The 15,008-nt window shown below is 45.2% G+C and overlaps 1 protein-coding gene across 1 annotated transcript in view; it reads right to left on the bottom strand.

The window, feature by feature from the left end:
- The window catches only part of LOC141133958 (dynein axonemal heavy chain 3-like), a 3,453,856-nt gene that overhangs the window by 106,879 nt on the left and 3,331,969 nt on the right, over positions 1-15,008 (bottom strand). The window contains exon 73 of the mRNA XM_073623563.1: positions 1,766-1,858. Coding sequence (XP_073479664.1) covers positions 1,766-1,858 — 93 coding nt within the window. The remainder of the gene's footprint in view (positions 1-1,765; positions 1,859-15,008) is intronic.

Genomic DNA, 15,008 nt, shown 5'->3' on the forward strand with positions numbered 1-15,008 from the left:
TCAGTATCTGTAATTGGACATTCAAGAAGATCTTTCTGTTGTTGATCAAGCTTAGGAAGCGTGATATTGGAGAACAGTGTGTCTGCTTTAGTTTTATCAAAATTTGAGGCAGAAGAATATAGTTTAGATAACTTAGAGCGAAAAATGTCAAGTATTTTCACTGGGTTACTAGTGTAAGATTCCCGGGATACTTTCAATCTGATAAGCGTATGTATATGTTGTGAATTTTTTAAAATTCTGGCCATAGGTGTATCAGGTTTATTTGCCCTGCGATATTGAACATGCTGGCGTTTACTTATAAGTTTATCTGTGGTATCAGTAAGAAAAAGATCTAGATCCAGGCGGGCTTTTTCTTGTTTGGTACTGTTGGTAGCATTCAGGGAGGTTTGAAAAGTTTGATGACAGTCATTAAAGGTAGATTCAAGTTTTGCAAACAACAGTTTGCGTTCTCTTTTAAGGTTAGTTGCTTGTTGTATCAGTCTACCTCTAATGACTACCTTGTGCGCCTCCCATAATGTAATAGCAGAGACATCGTCTGTATCATTGGATTTTAGGTAATCAGAAAGTGCTTTTTCAATCTCAACACGATGAGAAGGGTCTCCCTATTTCATTTTTCAGGTGGGCCCAATAGGACCACCCATTGTTTCCTATAGAGAGGCTGATGTAAATGGACATGTGTCCATTTACACCCGCCTGCATCCGATCCAGTCCAGTCTGCTAAAAACAGACGGATGGGGATTCCACTCCCTATCCATCTAGCAGATCGGATTGGATGGTATCCAATAGAAATGAACAGGCAGTCTGTTTCCATCCAACCGCCCCATAGAGAATAGCCAGCTGTGTCCATGTCTGCTCTGCATCAGCGGTGCGGACACAGGCCTGCTCAGCGGGGATCAGCAGACAGATCCCCCCGCTCAGCAGGCAGATCTGCTTGACAGAGTCCACTCCATGTGATAGGGGTCTTACCAGTAGTGACCGGTCCATTAGGGGCACTGGGGCACCTGCAGGGCGCCGGACATATACGTTTGTATGAGTTTTTTTTTCAAGCTACATGATTAGAGCCTGCGACTCTAGTTCACTTGAAAAAGGTTGGGCTCAACCCACTTGTGACAATAGCAAATTAATATTTGCTATTGTCTTCTTGCTTCTCCCCCGGGCCAATCAGGACAGGAGGCGGATTGGGTAGGCTGGAAGGAGAAGACTAGGAAGCCGTGAAAGGGTGGAAAGTGCTGGAGCGGGGGGGGGGCATCACCGTGGAGAGGCTGAGGGCGGGCAGACCTGGGGGGGGGGTTGCCATCCCCCAAAAAAGTCACATCAAATATCGATTTGATTTGGATTTCTCTTCTGTTCATTTACTTTCCATTTTGTTAATTGAGAAGAAAATAGCACTTATTTCTGAAAACATTCTTATGTACAGCATTTTTTCACACCTGCCTTAAACTTTTTCACAGCAGTATGTGTGTATACTGATATATATATATATATATATATATATATATCATATCACATCTTGCGCATATTTTTAGGTCTCAATGTATGTGTATGATGTGTGCTAATAATAATAATGATCAGGTGCCACAAGCTTTATGTGTTTCATCAGAGCCCAAAGGAAGTAAGTACACTACTGATGTAAGGAATCAAATACTAACTGCTATTTCTCTTCCACTTATTTACATAACTGTCAGTAGGTCACTGTAAATTCCAGTTTTATTTTAAATCATGCATATCTTAATGCAAATTTCAAAATAATAAAATACAATATTACCTGTTTAGGTAAAGTTGTTAGAATGCAGTCAAATAGTTCAGCCGTCTCCTTCTGATCCCTGGTAATATTTCCGTTTACGTGAAGCCCAAACACCTGCAAGATAATCATTTTGGGGATATTTTTTTAAAAAGTTGTAATGGATGCTGCTTTCATTATTATTGATCTGGCTCAGTTTTTAGGTGATTGTTATTTCAGCCCCGGAAGATTTTACCCCCTTTCTGACCACAGCACTTTTTGCAATTTGACACGGCGTCGCTTTAACTGACAATAGCGTGGTCATGCGTCGTTGTACCCAAACTAAATTTGCATTAATTTTTCCCACAAATAGAGATTTCTTTTGGTGGTATTTGATCACCTCTGAGGTTTTTATTTTTGCGCTATAAACAAAAAAAGAGCAACAATTTTGAAAAAAAAAACAATATTTTTTAAATTTTTGCTGTAATAAATATCCCAATAAATGTTTTAAAAAACAAATTTCTTCATCAGCTTAGGCCAATATATATTCTTCTACATATTTTTGGTAAAAAAAACCTCAATAAGCGTATATTGATTGGTTTGCGCAAACGTTATAGCATCGACAAACTATGGGAAAGATTTATGGCATTTCTATGGCATTTTTATTTATTCATTTATTTTTTACTTGTAATGGCAGTGATCTGCAATTTTTAGAAGTACTGCGACATTGCAGCGGACAGATTGGACACTTTTGACACATTTTTGGGACCATTGACATTTATACAACGATCAGTGCTATAAAAATGCATAGATTACTGTGTAAATGTCACTGGCAGGGAAGGGGTTAAAACTAGGGGGCGATCAAGAGGTTAAATTTGTGTTCCCTGGATGTGTTCTAACTGTATGGGGATAGGACTGACTGGGGGAGGAGACATATCGTTGTTCCTACTTGGTAGGAACAACGATATGTCTCCTCTCCCCTGACAGAATAGGGATTTGTGTGTTTACACACACAAATCCCTGTGCTGTCTCTCGTGCCCGCGATCGCTGGTGGCCGGCGGGGATCGCGGTCAAGCGCATAAGGTCCCACGCCGCTGGCGGCTCTTAAAGGGAGCAACGTACCCATACGTTGTTTTGCCCAGCCGTGCCAATCTGCCGACGTATATCGGCACGAGCCGGTCAGCAAGTGTTTAACCTAGTAATACACAGAAAGAGATTGCCATATGATATTCATAATTTCCACAGATACAGTAAGTGACAACCTCAATTTAACTATATTTCCCCGAGGACTTTTCATAACAAAAGATACAATTCTTTTACTAGAACTCTGACATAACTGAAATCAGCATACATCTGTTGAAATTTCTAAATGCATAGAACATTACAATCTTTACCAATATTATCTACAATAACAAAGCAGTCTGGAACCTGATAAACATTTGTGTCTATACCCACCCCCATTATGCAGACTGACAGAACAGCTTTCAAAGAATAGATAGTATTTTTCCTGGTTTAGGTTTGCTTTTCTATGACATGCTGAGCGGGAAGAGCTAAGATTAAAACCTGTTTTTGTGTCATTATAGACAGGGGAACCATAAAGTCAAGTCAAAACGGTTGTAGTTTTTGAAAGCATTTTGTAGCAGTTTAAATTATTTTTTTTTATAAAATTGCATGCCTGCTTAATGTTGCCATTTCATCAAACCCATAATGTTGTGTAATAATTTTTTTTTTTTTCAGTTTTGGGGCAATATCCATTTTTTAATTTTGATATTTGTATGAATTAATTTTACCAATTAACAGTTTAGGATCTGATTCTCTTTCTTGAAATTCCTTCTTGAAAATCATAACCTGATGCATGTTTTTTTTTCCAGAGCATCCTTAACTACTTGTCTACCAAGGCAAGCTTTCAAACAGCTTGGTAGACAGGTTGTTAAAGCAAACTCACAAGCTTGGTGCTGACTTTAAAGTGATTGTAAAGTCTCATTTTTTCCTATAAAAATAACAAACATATTATACTTACTTGCTTTGTTGCAGTGGATTTGTACAGAGCAGCCTGGATCCTCCTCTTCTCGGGTCCCTCTTCTCTGCTCCTGAGCCCTCTCTCCTGTTGAGTGCCCCCACAGCAAGCAGCTTGCAATGGGGGCACCCGAGCCGAGTTACAGCTCCCTGTGTCCATTCAGACACGGAGCCCCAACCTGCCCCCTCTCTCTCCTGATTGGCTAACTGACTTTGATTGACAGCGGCGGCAGCCAATGGAGCCGCTGCTGTGACTCAGCCAATCAGGAGGGAGAATTTCGGATGGCTGAGACACTCGTAGACATCGCTGGGCAGAGAGGCACCTCGGGTAAGTGTTAGGGGGGCTGAGGGGGGCTGCTGCACACAGAAGGTTTTTCTATCTTAATGCTTTGAATGCATTAAGATAAAAAAACCTTCTGACTTTACAACCCCTTTAACAGCTGGTGAAGGGCTTTCACATAAATGTGATCCAAGTGCCTCTAGAGCCACTTCATCACTTTTTTGGAGCACTGAAACTATTCCCTCCCCTGCCAGTGGCACCTGGTGTGAATTCCAGACTCTCCCAGGCAATCATTTTAGGGCTTTAATTCACAATTAGCTTTAACCACTTGCCATCCGCCGTATAGCAAAATGATGGCGGCAAAGTGGTTGTGTTATCCTGACGGGACGACATATTATGTGATCACGATAACAGAGCCGGCGCGCAGTGTGGCGATCAGAGGTGCTGTGTGTCAGTCTGACACTGCAACTCCGATCGTGGTATGAAGCCTCCAACAGAGGCTTCTTACCACGTGATCAGCTGTGACCAATCGCAGATGATCATTGTGTGAACCAGGAAGTTCCGGTAAACGTCTTTCCTCAGTTCAAGCTGACAGGGAGAGCCAATCGGCGGCTCTCCCTGTCGGGGGGGGTCTGTGATGATAATCAGCAAATTGATAATCAGCACAGCCCCCATCAAAAGGTACCTATCAGCTGTCAATCAGTGACCATCAACTGCCAGCCTGTCCCCCTCTATAAACGCCTGTCAGTGCCCATAAAGGTGCAGATCAGAGCCCACAACAGTGCCAATTGGTGCCCAAAAAAGTACCAATCAGTGCCCCATCAGTAATGCCTGTCAGTGCCCCATCAAAGTGCCAATCAGTGCCACTCAGTAATGCCTGTCAATAGCTCCTCATCAGTGCTGTTTATCCAGTGCCACCTATCAGTGCCCATCAGTGCCACCCATTAGTGCCCATCAGTGCCTCATATCAGTGCCGTCAGTGCTGCCTATCAGTGCTGCCTATCAATGCCGCCTATCAGTGCCCATCAGTTTTTTTTTTTCAAAATTGTCGGTCTTTTTTCGTTCAGAGCGCAAAAATTTAAAACCGCAGAGGTGATCAAATACCACCAAAAGAAAGCTCTATTTGTGGGAAGAAAATTATAAAAAATTAGTTTGGGTACAGTGTTGCATGACCGCGCAATTGTCATTCAAAGTGCGACAGCGCTGAAAGCTAAAAACTGATCTGGGCAGGAAGGGGGGAAAGTGCCTGGTATTGGTTAAACTGATACATATACAGTGTTGCTAATGGAGAATTTTGGGTAGCACAGTTTTTTGCAATTTCATGGGCATGCACCATTTTAGGACTTGGCATTTTTTGGTAACTATTACCCGATGTAAGCCCATCTTTTATATTTTACCAGAAAAGTGGGTATCATTTCATGTGTTTGCTTGCATTAAGGTTCATTCATTCTGAAAATAGGTGCACAAATATCGTGCAACATAAAAAATTGCAACTACCACCATTTTATTCTGCAGGATTTCTGCTTTCATAAAGGATATTCTTTTTTGGGGGGTTTAATGTATCTTATGGAAAAAAATAAAGATTTTAACGTGTGTAATATTAACAGATTTCCCTGGTAGAAAAGTGATTTATTGTTTTAACAAATAACATGCAGAATACATGAACGGAATGCTTTACTGTATTTTATAGGCCTTTAAAGGAAAAGTATGGGAATTCTTTTTTTGAAAAATCATACTTATCTAGGTGGATGCAGCATCGGTCCAATGCTGCATCTGTCCCCTGCCGGTGTTCTGCCGAGAAAGTTCTCCCCGGCGGATAAGGACTCCCCTGTACTGTGCTGGCGCAGCGCTTGCGCAGTACGAGCCACCGAAAATAGCCGAAGCTGAACAGCTGAAGGTCAGCTGTACACGGCGCCTGTAACAGGGCCCCTCGTGGGCTCGCTTCACTCGCCATGCTTCGGGCACGGCCTCGCTTTGCTCGGCATAGTTTTATTCAAACTCTATGTCCACTTGGATGGTGGGGCTTGAACCTGGACTCAGTGCACAGGCGCTGTGTAGAGCTGACGATCAGCTGTTCAACTTTGGAGTCTTTCGGCTGCCGTACTGCGCAAGAGCAGCGCATGCGCAGTACAGGGGTGTCCTTATCCACCGGGGGAACTTTCTCGGCAAGACACCGGCTCTAAGACTGAAAACCGAGCGATCAAAGACCGCTGATCACTCGGTTCTCAGAGCTCCCTGAACAGAGAACTGGTGACTGTCAGTCACCGCTGTGTGCTCTGCCTCCCCCGCGCTCACTGGAGCACTGGGCTATGGAGGGGGCAGGAGCGGTGCATGTAGTCCAGGCATGTGAACAGATCCCAAGCATATGGTCACGATCTTTCCCGAGCCTGGACCGGCTCTGTGACATCAGCCGAAAGCGGGCTTCAGCCCACTGTCTGCTGAAAATGGGTACAGAACGAACTGCACTCTTGTGATCCACAGGAGAAATACAGCCAAATGAGCTTTGGCTGTACTAATCCTTTAAATACATGCAGCAGAGGTATTGTAAAATATTGTTTGGTTTCACTAACTTTAAAGACTGGATTAAAATATTATCCTTTTTTTGTACAATAACATTCTATTGGTATTTGTGTATGTGTTTACTTAATAAGTAAAATGCTAATTGAAGAAATAAGCCCTGTTTAGTTTTTGAACCAGGAATCCAAAGCCACTGTCAAAATAATACATTTAAACAAATGTTATAGACATAATTAGATATAATTTGTTTATAGTGTTAATTATGCATGGTAGTCCTTAGTTCACATCATAAACAGATTTTTATTTTGGCCAGATGTTCTCAGCACATTTTTTATTAAAATATGCCATCAAGACGCCTTTCCCCTCCTGTGCCTGCCCCCATGTGGATTAGACTAGGCCCCATTCCATTAAATAATATTGAAGACAGATCATGTTTGGATAAGGAATATGTATTTTAATAATTTGCAATTGAGTGGGGAAAAATTAGATGCCCTATCAGGTTAAATGCGTTCCAACTCAGTGTTAGTGACATTTTGCCTTTTTTCCTGTTGTGGTGAGACACTTTTCACCAGACAGGAAGTGAGGGAAACCCCAACACAGAACATAGTAGAAAAGAGTTTTTTTTGTTGTTTTCTTCCTCATTGTACATCTCCCCCTTCTATTCTGGCCAAACTGTCTCACCAGAACAGATAGTCATAGAAGAATACTTTGACTTCTGCAATGCATTTACAGTGCCTTGAAAAAGTATACATACCCCTTAAAATTTTCCACATTTTGTCATGTTACAACCAAAAACGTAAATTTATTTTATTGGGATTCTTATGTGATAGACCAACGCGAAGTGGCACATAATTGTGGAATGGAAGGAAAATCATAAATGGTTTTCAACATTTTTTACAAATAAATATGTGAAAAGTGTGGCGTGCATTTGTATTCAGCCCCCCTGAGTCAATAGTTTGTAGAACCACCTTTCACTGCAATTACAACTGCAAGGCTTTTTGGGTATGTCTCTACCCACTTTGCACATCTAGAGAGTGACATTTTTGCCCATTCTTTGCAAAATAGCTCAAGCTCTGTCAGATTGGATGGAGAGCGCCTGTGAGCAGCAATTTTCAAGTCTTGCCACAGATTCTCAATTGGATGTAGGTCTGGACTTTGATTGGGTTACTCTAATGCCCCGTACACACGGTCGGACATTGATTGGACATTCCGACAACAAAATCCATGGATTTTTTCTGACGGATGTTGGCTCAAACTTGTCTTGCATACACACGGTCAAACAAAGTTGTCGGAAAATCTGATCGTTCTGAACGCTGTGACGTAAAACACGTACGTCGGGACTATAAACGGGCAATAGCTTTCGTCTCTTAATTTATTCTGAGCATGCGTGGCACTTTGTCCATCGGATTTGTCTACACACGATCGTAATTTAAAGGATCAGATTTTGTTGTCAGAAAATTTTATAGCATACTCTCAAACTTTGTGTGAGATGGAAAAAGTCAGACGGAGCCCACACACGGTCGGAATTTCCGACAACAAACTCCGATCGAACATATTCCGTCGGAAAGTCCGACCGTGTATACAGGGCATTACACATGAATATGCTTTGATCTAAACCATTCCATTGTAGCTCTGGCTGTATGTTTAGGGTCATTGTCCTGCTTGAAAGTGAACCTCCGCCCCAGTCTCCAGTCTTTTGCAGACTCTAACAGGTTTTCTTCTAAGATTGCCCTGTATTTGGCTCCATCCATCTTCCCATCAACTCTAACCAGCTTCCCTGTCCTTGCTGAAGAAAAGCATCCCCACAACATGATGCTGTCACCACCATTTACACAGTGGGCATGGTGTGTTCAGGGTGATGTGCAGTGTTAGTTTTCCAATACACATAGCGTTTTGCTTTTAGGCCAAAAAGTTACATTTTGGTCTCATCTGACCAGAGCACCTTCTTTCACATGTTTGCTGTGTCCCCCAAATGGCTTCTCACAAACTGCAAACGGGACTTCTTATGGCTTTCTTTCAACAATGGTTTTCTTCTTGCCACTCTTCCATAAAGGCCAGATTTGTGGAGTGCACGACTAATAGTTGTCCTATGGACAGATTCTCCTACCTGAGCTGTGGATCACTGCAGCTCCTTCAGAGTTACCACGGGCGTTTTGGCTGCTTCTCTGATTAATGCTCTCCTTGCCCAGCCTGTCAGTTTAGGTGGACGGCCATGTCTTCGTAGGTTTGCAGTTGTACTCTTTCCATTTTCGGATGATGGACTGAACAGTGTTCTGTGAGATGTCCAACACTTGGGATTTTATTTTATAACGTAAACCTGCTTTAAAATTCTCCACAACTTTATCCCTGACCTGTCTGGTGCGTTCCCTGGCTTTCATGATGCTGTTTGTTCACTAAGGTTCTCTAACAAACCTCTGAGGGCTTCACAGGACAGCTATATTTATTTATACTGAGATTAAATTACACACAGGTGGACTCTGTTTACTAATTAGATGATTTCTGAAGGCAATTGGTTCCACTAGATTTTAGTTAGGAGTATCAGAGTAAAGGGAGCTGAATACAAGTGAACGCCACTTTGTGTTGGTCTATCACATAACATCCCCAAAAAAAACTAAAATTCATGTTTTTGGTTGTAACATGACAAAATGTGGAAAATGTCAAGGGGCATGTGTACTTTTTCAAGGCACTGTAAAACAGAAGGAGGAAAATTGTGCAACAGGAAAACAGACAACAACCCTTTATACTAAATTCTGTGTTGCCAATGAATAGTTTCCCTCACTTTCTGTCTGTTGAAAAGTGTGTCAACACAATTGGAAGTGAGGGAAAACCTCACTAATAGGGATGAGCTTTGTGTTCGAGTCGAACCCATGTTCGACTCGAACATCGGCTGTTCGATTGTTTGACGAATTGCGAACGATATGGGCCGTTCGCGCCAAATTCGCGTGGCGCGCCACGGCCCATAATTCACTGCGGCATCGCAGTGCATTGCTGGCTGATGATTGGCCAAGCATGCACTATGGCCAATCACAGTGCCGTCTGTAGAGAGAGCTGTAATTGGCCAAAGCAAGGGTGGCTTTGGCCAATTATAGCTCAGGGGGTTTAGAACACACCCCACACTATATAAGGCCGCCTGCATGGCGGCCCTGTGTAGTGTGTTCCCGGCTTGACAGAGAGATAGACAGAGAGAGAGAGACAGTGTCATTTGATTTAAGTTAGATAGATTAGGCAGGACAGTCAGTCAGTTAGCTGCACTTACAGTGTATTGTGTATATATATGCATCCCAGGTGTTGTATATATTAGTGTAGTGCGTCCTCCTCACAGTGTTCAGCTAAAGCTACAAGTTAGTTTAGTGTGACCTCTGCACAGTGTTCAGCTAAAGCTACAAGTTAGTGTAGTGCGTCCTCCTCACAGTGTTCAGCTAAAGCTACAAGTTAGTGCAGTCGACCTCTGCACAGTGTTCAGCTAAAGCTACAAGTTAGTGTAGTGCATCCTCTGATCAGTGTTCAGCTAAAGCTACGGGTTAGTGTAGTGCGTCCTCTGAACGGTGTTCAGCTAAAGCTACAAGTTAGTGTAGTGCATCCTCTGTACAGTGTTCAGCTAAAACTACAAGTTAGTGTAATGCACAGTGTTCAGCTAAAGCTACAAGTTAGTGTAGTGCGTCCTCCTCACAGTGTTCAGCTAAAGCTACAAGTTAGTTTAGTGTGACCTCCTCACAGTGTTCAGCTAAAACTACAAGTTAGTGTAATGCGTTCTCTGAACAGTGTTCAGCTAAAGCTACAAGTTAGTGTAGTGCGACCTCAGCACAGTGTTCAGCTAAAGCTACAAGTTAGTGTAGTGCGTCCTTCTCCCAGTGTTCAGCTAAAGCTACAAGTTAGTGTAGTGCGTCCTCTGAACAGTGTTCAGCTAAAGCTACAAGTTAGTTTAGTGTGACCTCTGCACAGTGTTCAGCTAAAGCTACAAGTTAGTGTAGTGCGTCCTCCTCACAGTGTTCAGCTAAAGCTACAAGTTAGTTTAGTGTGACCTCTGCACAGTGTTCAGCTAAAGTTACAAGTTAGTGTAGTGTGTCCTCCTCACAGTGTTCAGCTAAAGCTACAAGTTAGTGTAGTGCGACCTCTGCACAGTGTTCAGCTAAGGCTACAAGTTAGTGTAGTGCGTCCTCTGAGCAGTGTTCAGCTAAAGCTACAAGTTAGTGTAGTGCGAACTCTGCATAGTGTTCAGCTAAAGCTACCTGTAGAAGGTTGGTGGTGTTTTCCTGATCCTATCACTACCGCAGGCAGCTAAATTATTTACACGTTAGTGTAGTGCGACCTCTGCACAGTGTTCAGCTAAAGCTACCTGTAGAAGGTTGGTGGTGTTTTCCTGATCCTATCACTACCGCAGGCAGCTAAATTATTTACACGTTAGTGTAGTGCGACCTCTGCACAGTATTCAGCTAAAGCTACCTGTAGAAGGTTGGTGGTGTTTTCCTGATCTTATCACTACCGCAGGCAGCTAAATTATTTACACGTTAGTGTAGTGCGACCTGTGCACAGTGTTCAGCTAAAGCTACCCGTAGAAAGTTGGTGGTGTTTTCCTGATCCTATCACTACCACAGGCAGCTAAATTATTGACACGTTAGTGTAGTGCGACCTCTGCACAGTGTTCAGCTAAAGCTACCTGTAGAAGGTTGGTGGTGTTCTCATACTGCAGGCAGGCAGTTGATTTTGCTATCTGCAGTATTAGTATATATATATATATATATATGTAGATATCCCAGCTTAGTGCAGCTACAGGCCATTAGTATGTCTGGAAGGCCAACAAGGAAAGGCAGACAGTCACAAGAAAATAAAAGAGGGCAAGCAGGCTCTGTGTCTAGAGGCAACAGTGCTGGTCGTGGAGACGGTGCATCCTCATCAGCACGTGGCCATGGGACACGCTTTGCCTTTTGTTCGGCAGCTGGCCTTGTTGAGCCTCAACATGGTCTTGGTCGAGTGGATGACCAAGCCGTCCTCATCCTCCTCATCCTCTCTCACCCATGCTCAGGGTACTTTGTCTGGCAAAGCAGCTGCCAACGCGGCCTCTTCCCTCAGCTCAATGACATCAGTGACTCCATCCCTAGCCCCACCATGTCCTCCTGAGGAGTCCCTTGAACTGTTTGACCACAGTGTTGGGTACATGCTCCAGGAGGATGCCCAGCATTTAGAAGGCTCTGATGATGATACTGAGCTAGATGAAGGCAGTAACGTGAGCACAGACAGAGGGGGTGCCCAAGAAGGACAGCAATCTGGCAGTCATGCTCCCCCTGCTGCAGCATACTGCCAGGTTTGCTCCAGTGATGAGGAGGGAGGGGATGATGAGGTCACTGACTCAATGTGGGTGCCTGATAGGAGAGAGGAGGAAGAGGAGGCACATCACCAACAAGGCAGGATGCCCTTCAGGGGCCAGCCTAAGGGCAGCACACTGACTGCATCACACCGCAAAGCTCTGCATGTGCAGGGCGCTGCTGTCTCTGCACATTATTCTAAAAGTTCTTTGGTGTGGGCCTTTTTTGAGACGAGTGCATCAGATCGCACCGCTGCTATTTGCAACATATGTCTCAAGCGTATCTCGCGCGGCCAAAACATCTCCATCTCCTGCTTGGGCACCACATGCTTGACCAGACATATGTTGACCTGCCATGCAGTTAGTTGGCAAGCGTATCTAAAAGACCCACACCAAAGAACAAAGAGGACCTCTCCTTGCTCCTCATCAGCTGAGATCTCCAACCCCACTATACCTTCAGTCCTCTCTGAGACCTGCACTGAGAGGAATGAAGGTGTAGAAATAGATGTGTCACAGCCAAGTGCTTGTGGGCAATCTGCTTTCGGTACACCGATGTCAGATTGTACCAGGCAAATTTCCCTGCCCCAGCTGCTGCATCGCCGAAAGAAGTTCGCTCCCAGCCATCCACATGCCCAGCGGTTGAATGCTAGCTTGGCAAAATTGCTAGCACTTCAACTGCTACCTTTTCAGTTGCTTGACTCTGCCCCCTTCCGTGAGTTTGTGGAATGTGCGGTTCCTCAGTGGCAGGTACCCAAACGCCACTTTTTCTCATGGAAGGTGATTCCGGCTCTCTACTGGCATGTCTTGGCCTCGCTGGACAGGGCGGTCAGCGGTAAGGTGCATATTACCGCTGACTCATGGTCCAGCAGGCATGGACAGGGATGTTACAAAAGTTTCACGGCACATTGGGTGACTCTGCTGGCAGCTGGGAAGGATGCAGGACAAGGTGCAGTAGTGTTGGAGGTTGTTCCGCCACCACACCTCCAAAATGCCACTACTAATGATTGTGAGACACCTCTCTCCTCCACCCCCTCCTCTTCTTCTTCCTCCATGGCCTCTTCCTGTGCTTTGTCCTCAGAACCAGCGGTGCTCCGTAGGCGTTCAAGGGGCTACGCAAATACGCAGGCCAAAAGGTGCCATGCGGTGCTTGAGCTGGTGTGCTTGGGGGGACAGGAGCCACACTGGGGCAGAGGTTCTGTCAGCTCTGCAGGGGCAGGTTCAGAGGTGGTTGACGCCACGCCAACTTAAGGCAGGAATGGTGGTTTGCGACAATGGCATCAACCTCCTCTCCGCCCTCCGACAGGGACAACTGACCCATGTGCCCTGTTTGGCTCATGTCCTTAACTTGGTGGTGCAGCGGTTCTTGGGCAGGTACCCGGGCTTACTGGATGTCCTGAGGCAGGCCAGGAAAGTCTGTGTGCATGTCCGCCGGTCATATAATGCCAGTGCTCGGCTGGCAGACCTCCAAAAGGAGTTTAACCTGCCCAAGAACCGCCTAATCTGTGACATGCCCACCAGGTGGAACTCAACATTGGCCATGCTGCAGTGGCTGCACATGCAGCAGAGGGCCATCAATGAGTACCTGTGCGACTATGGCACCACGACAGGGTCAGGGGAGCTTGTTTTTTTTTCCCCACGCCAGTGGGCCATGATCTGGGATGCATGCACTGTCCTGTCCCCATTTGAGGAGGCCACGAGGATGGTGAGCAGTGACAGTGCATGCATCAGTGACACTGTCCCCTTTGTCCACCTGTTGGAGCTCACGCTGCATGGAATAATGGACAGGGCACTTGAGGCAGAACAGAGGCAGGAAGAGGAGAACTTCCTTACCTCTCAAGGCCCCCTTTATCCAGACAGTGTTCCGGCGTGCACACAAGAAGAGGACGAGGAGGAGGACGAGGAGGAGGATTGTGTCAGTATGGAGGTGGAGCCTGGCACTCAGCATCAGCAGCAGTCTTTAAGGGATCAGTCCCAAGAAACACATGGACTTGTACGTGGCTGGGAGGAGGTGGATGTGGACCATGTCGTCCTTAGTGACCCAGAGGACTCCGGACCGAATGCCTCAGCAAACCTATGCTGCATGGCCTCCCTGATCCTGCAAAGCCTGCGTAAGGATCCTTGTATTCGTGGTATCAAGGAGAAGGACCAATACTGGCTGGCAACCCTCCTTGATCCACATTACAAGGGTAAGGTTGCGGACCTTATCTTGCCGTCGCAGAGGGAGTAGAGGATGAAACATCTTTGGGAGGCCTTGCAGAAAGGTCTGTGCAACGCGTTCCCAGAGACTGGGAGGTTACAAACTCCTGTTTCTGGACAACGTGTTGCTGAGGCTTCGGTCAGTCAAAGAAGGAGCGGTGGAGAAGGTGGCCGTCTGACTGATGCGTTCAGACACTTTTTTAGTCCATAGCCCCAAGGTATGATCGGTTCCAGCAACCATCGCCAGCGTCTGTTTTACATGGTGCCGGAATACCTAGGGGCAAGATCTGACTTGGACACCTTTCCCACCGAAAATCCTCTGTGTTACTGGGTCTTGAGGATGGATCACTGGCCAGAGCTTGCACAGTATGCAATTGAGCTACTGGCCTGTCCTGCATCCAACGTTCTTTTGGAACACACATTCAGTGCTGCTGGAGGCTTTGTAACCGATCACAGGGTGCGTCTGTCCACCAACTCGGTCGATCGACTGACCTTTATAAAAATGAATCAGTCTTGGATCACCGCCAGCTACCAAGCACCTGATGCTGATGTAACCGAATAATTTTTTTTGAAATGTCAGATCCCTTCAAAGACTGCCTATGCTGATGCTGAGTGACTATCCTGTTATGCTGAGCAATCATCCTCTTCTTCCTCAATGATCATGCTGATAGCTTGTAAGAACATTTTTGGTTCTGGGCGCCTCCACCAGTGCCTAAGGCCCAATTTTTAAGCCCCTGTTTAACAGGGGCATGTAATTACAATTTTTGATGCAATTCTTTGCAGCAGGGCTAGTTCCTGTGCTCCAACTAGAGTATCTGTGAGGGGTTGCAGTGTTGTGGCACCAGCACCAGTGACTAAGGCCCGATTTTTCAGCCCCTGTTTAACAGGGGCGTGTAATTACAATTTTTGATGCAATACTTTGCAGCAGGGCTCGTTCCTGCGTTCCATCTAGAGTATCTGTGAGGGGTTGCAGTGTT

Source organism: Aquarana catesbeiana, linkage group LG03 (assembly GCF_042186555.1).
Source record: "Aquarana catesbeiana isolate 2022-GZ linkage group LG03, ASM4218655v1, whole genome shotgun sequence".
NCBI classification, from domain to species: domain Eukaryota; kingdom Metazoa; phylum Chordata; class Amphibia; order Anura; family Ranidae; genus Aquarana; species Aquarana catesbeiana.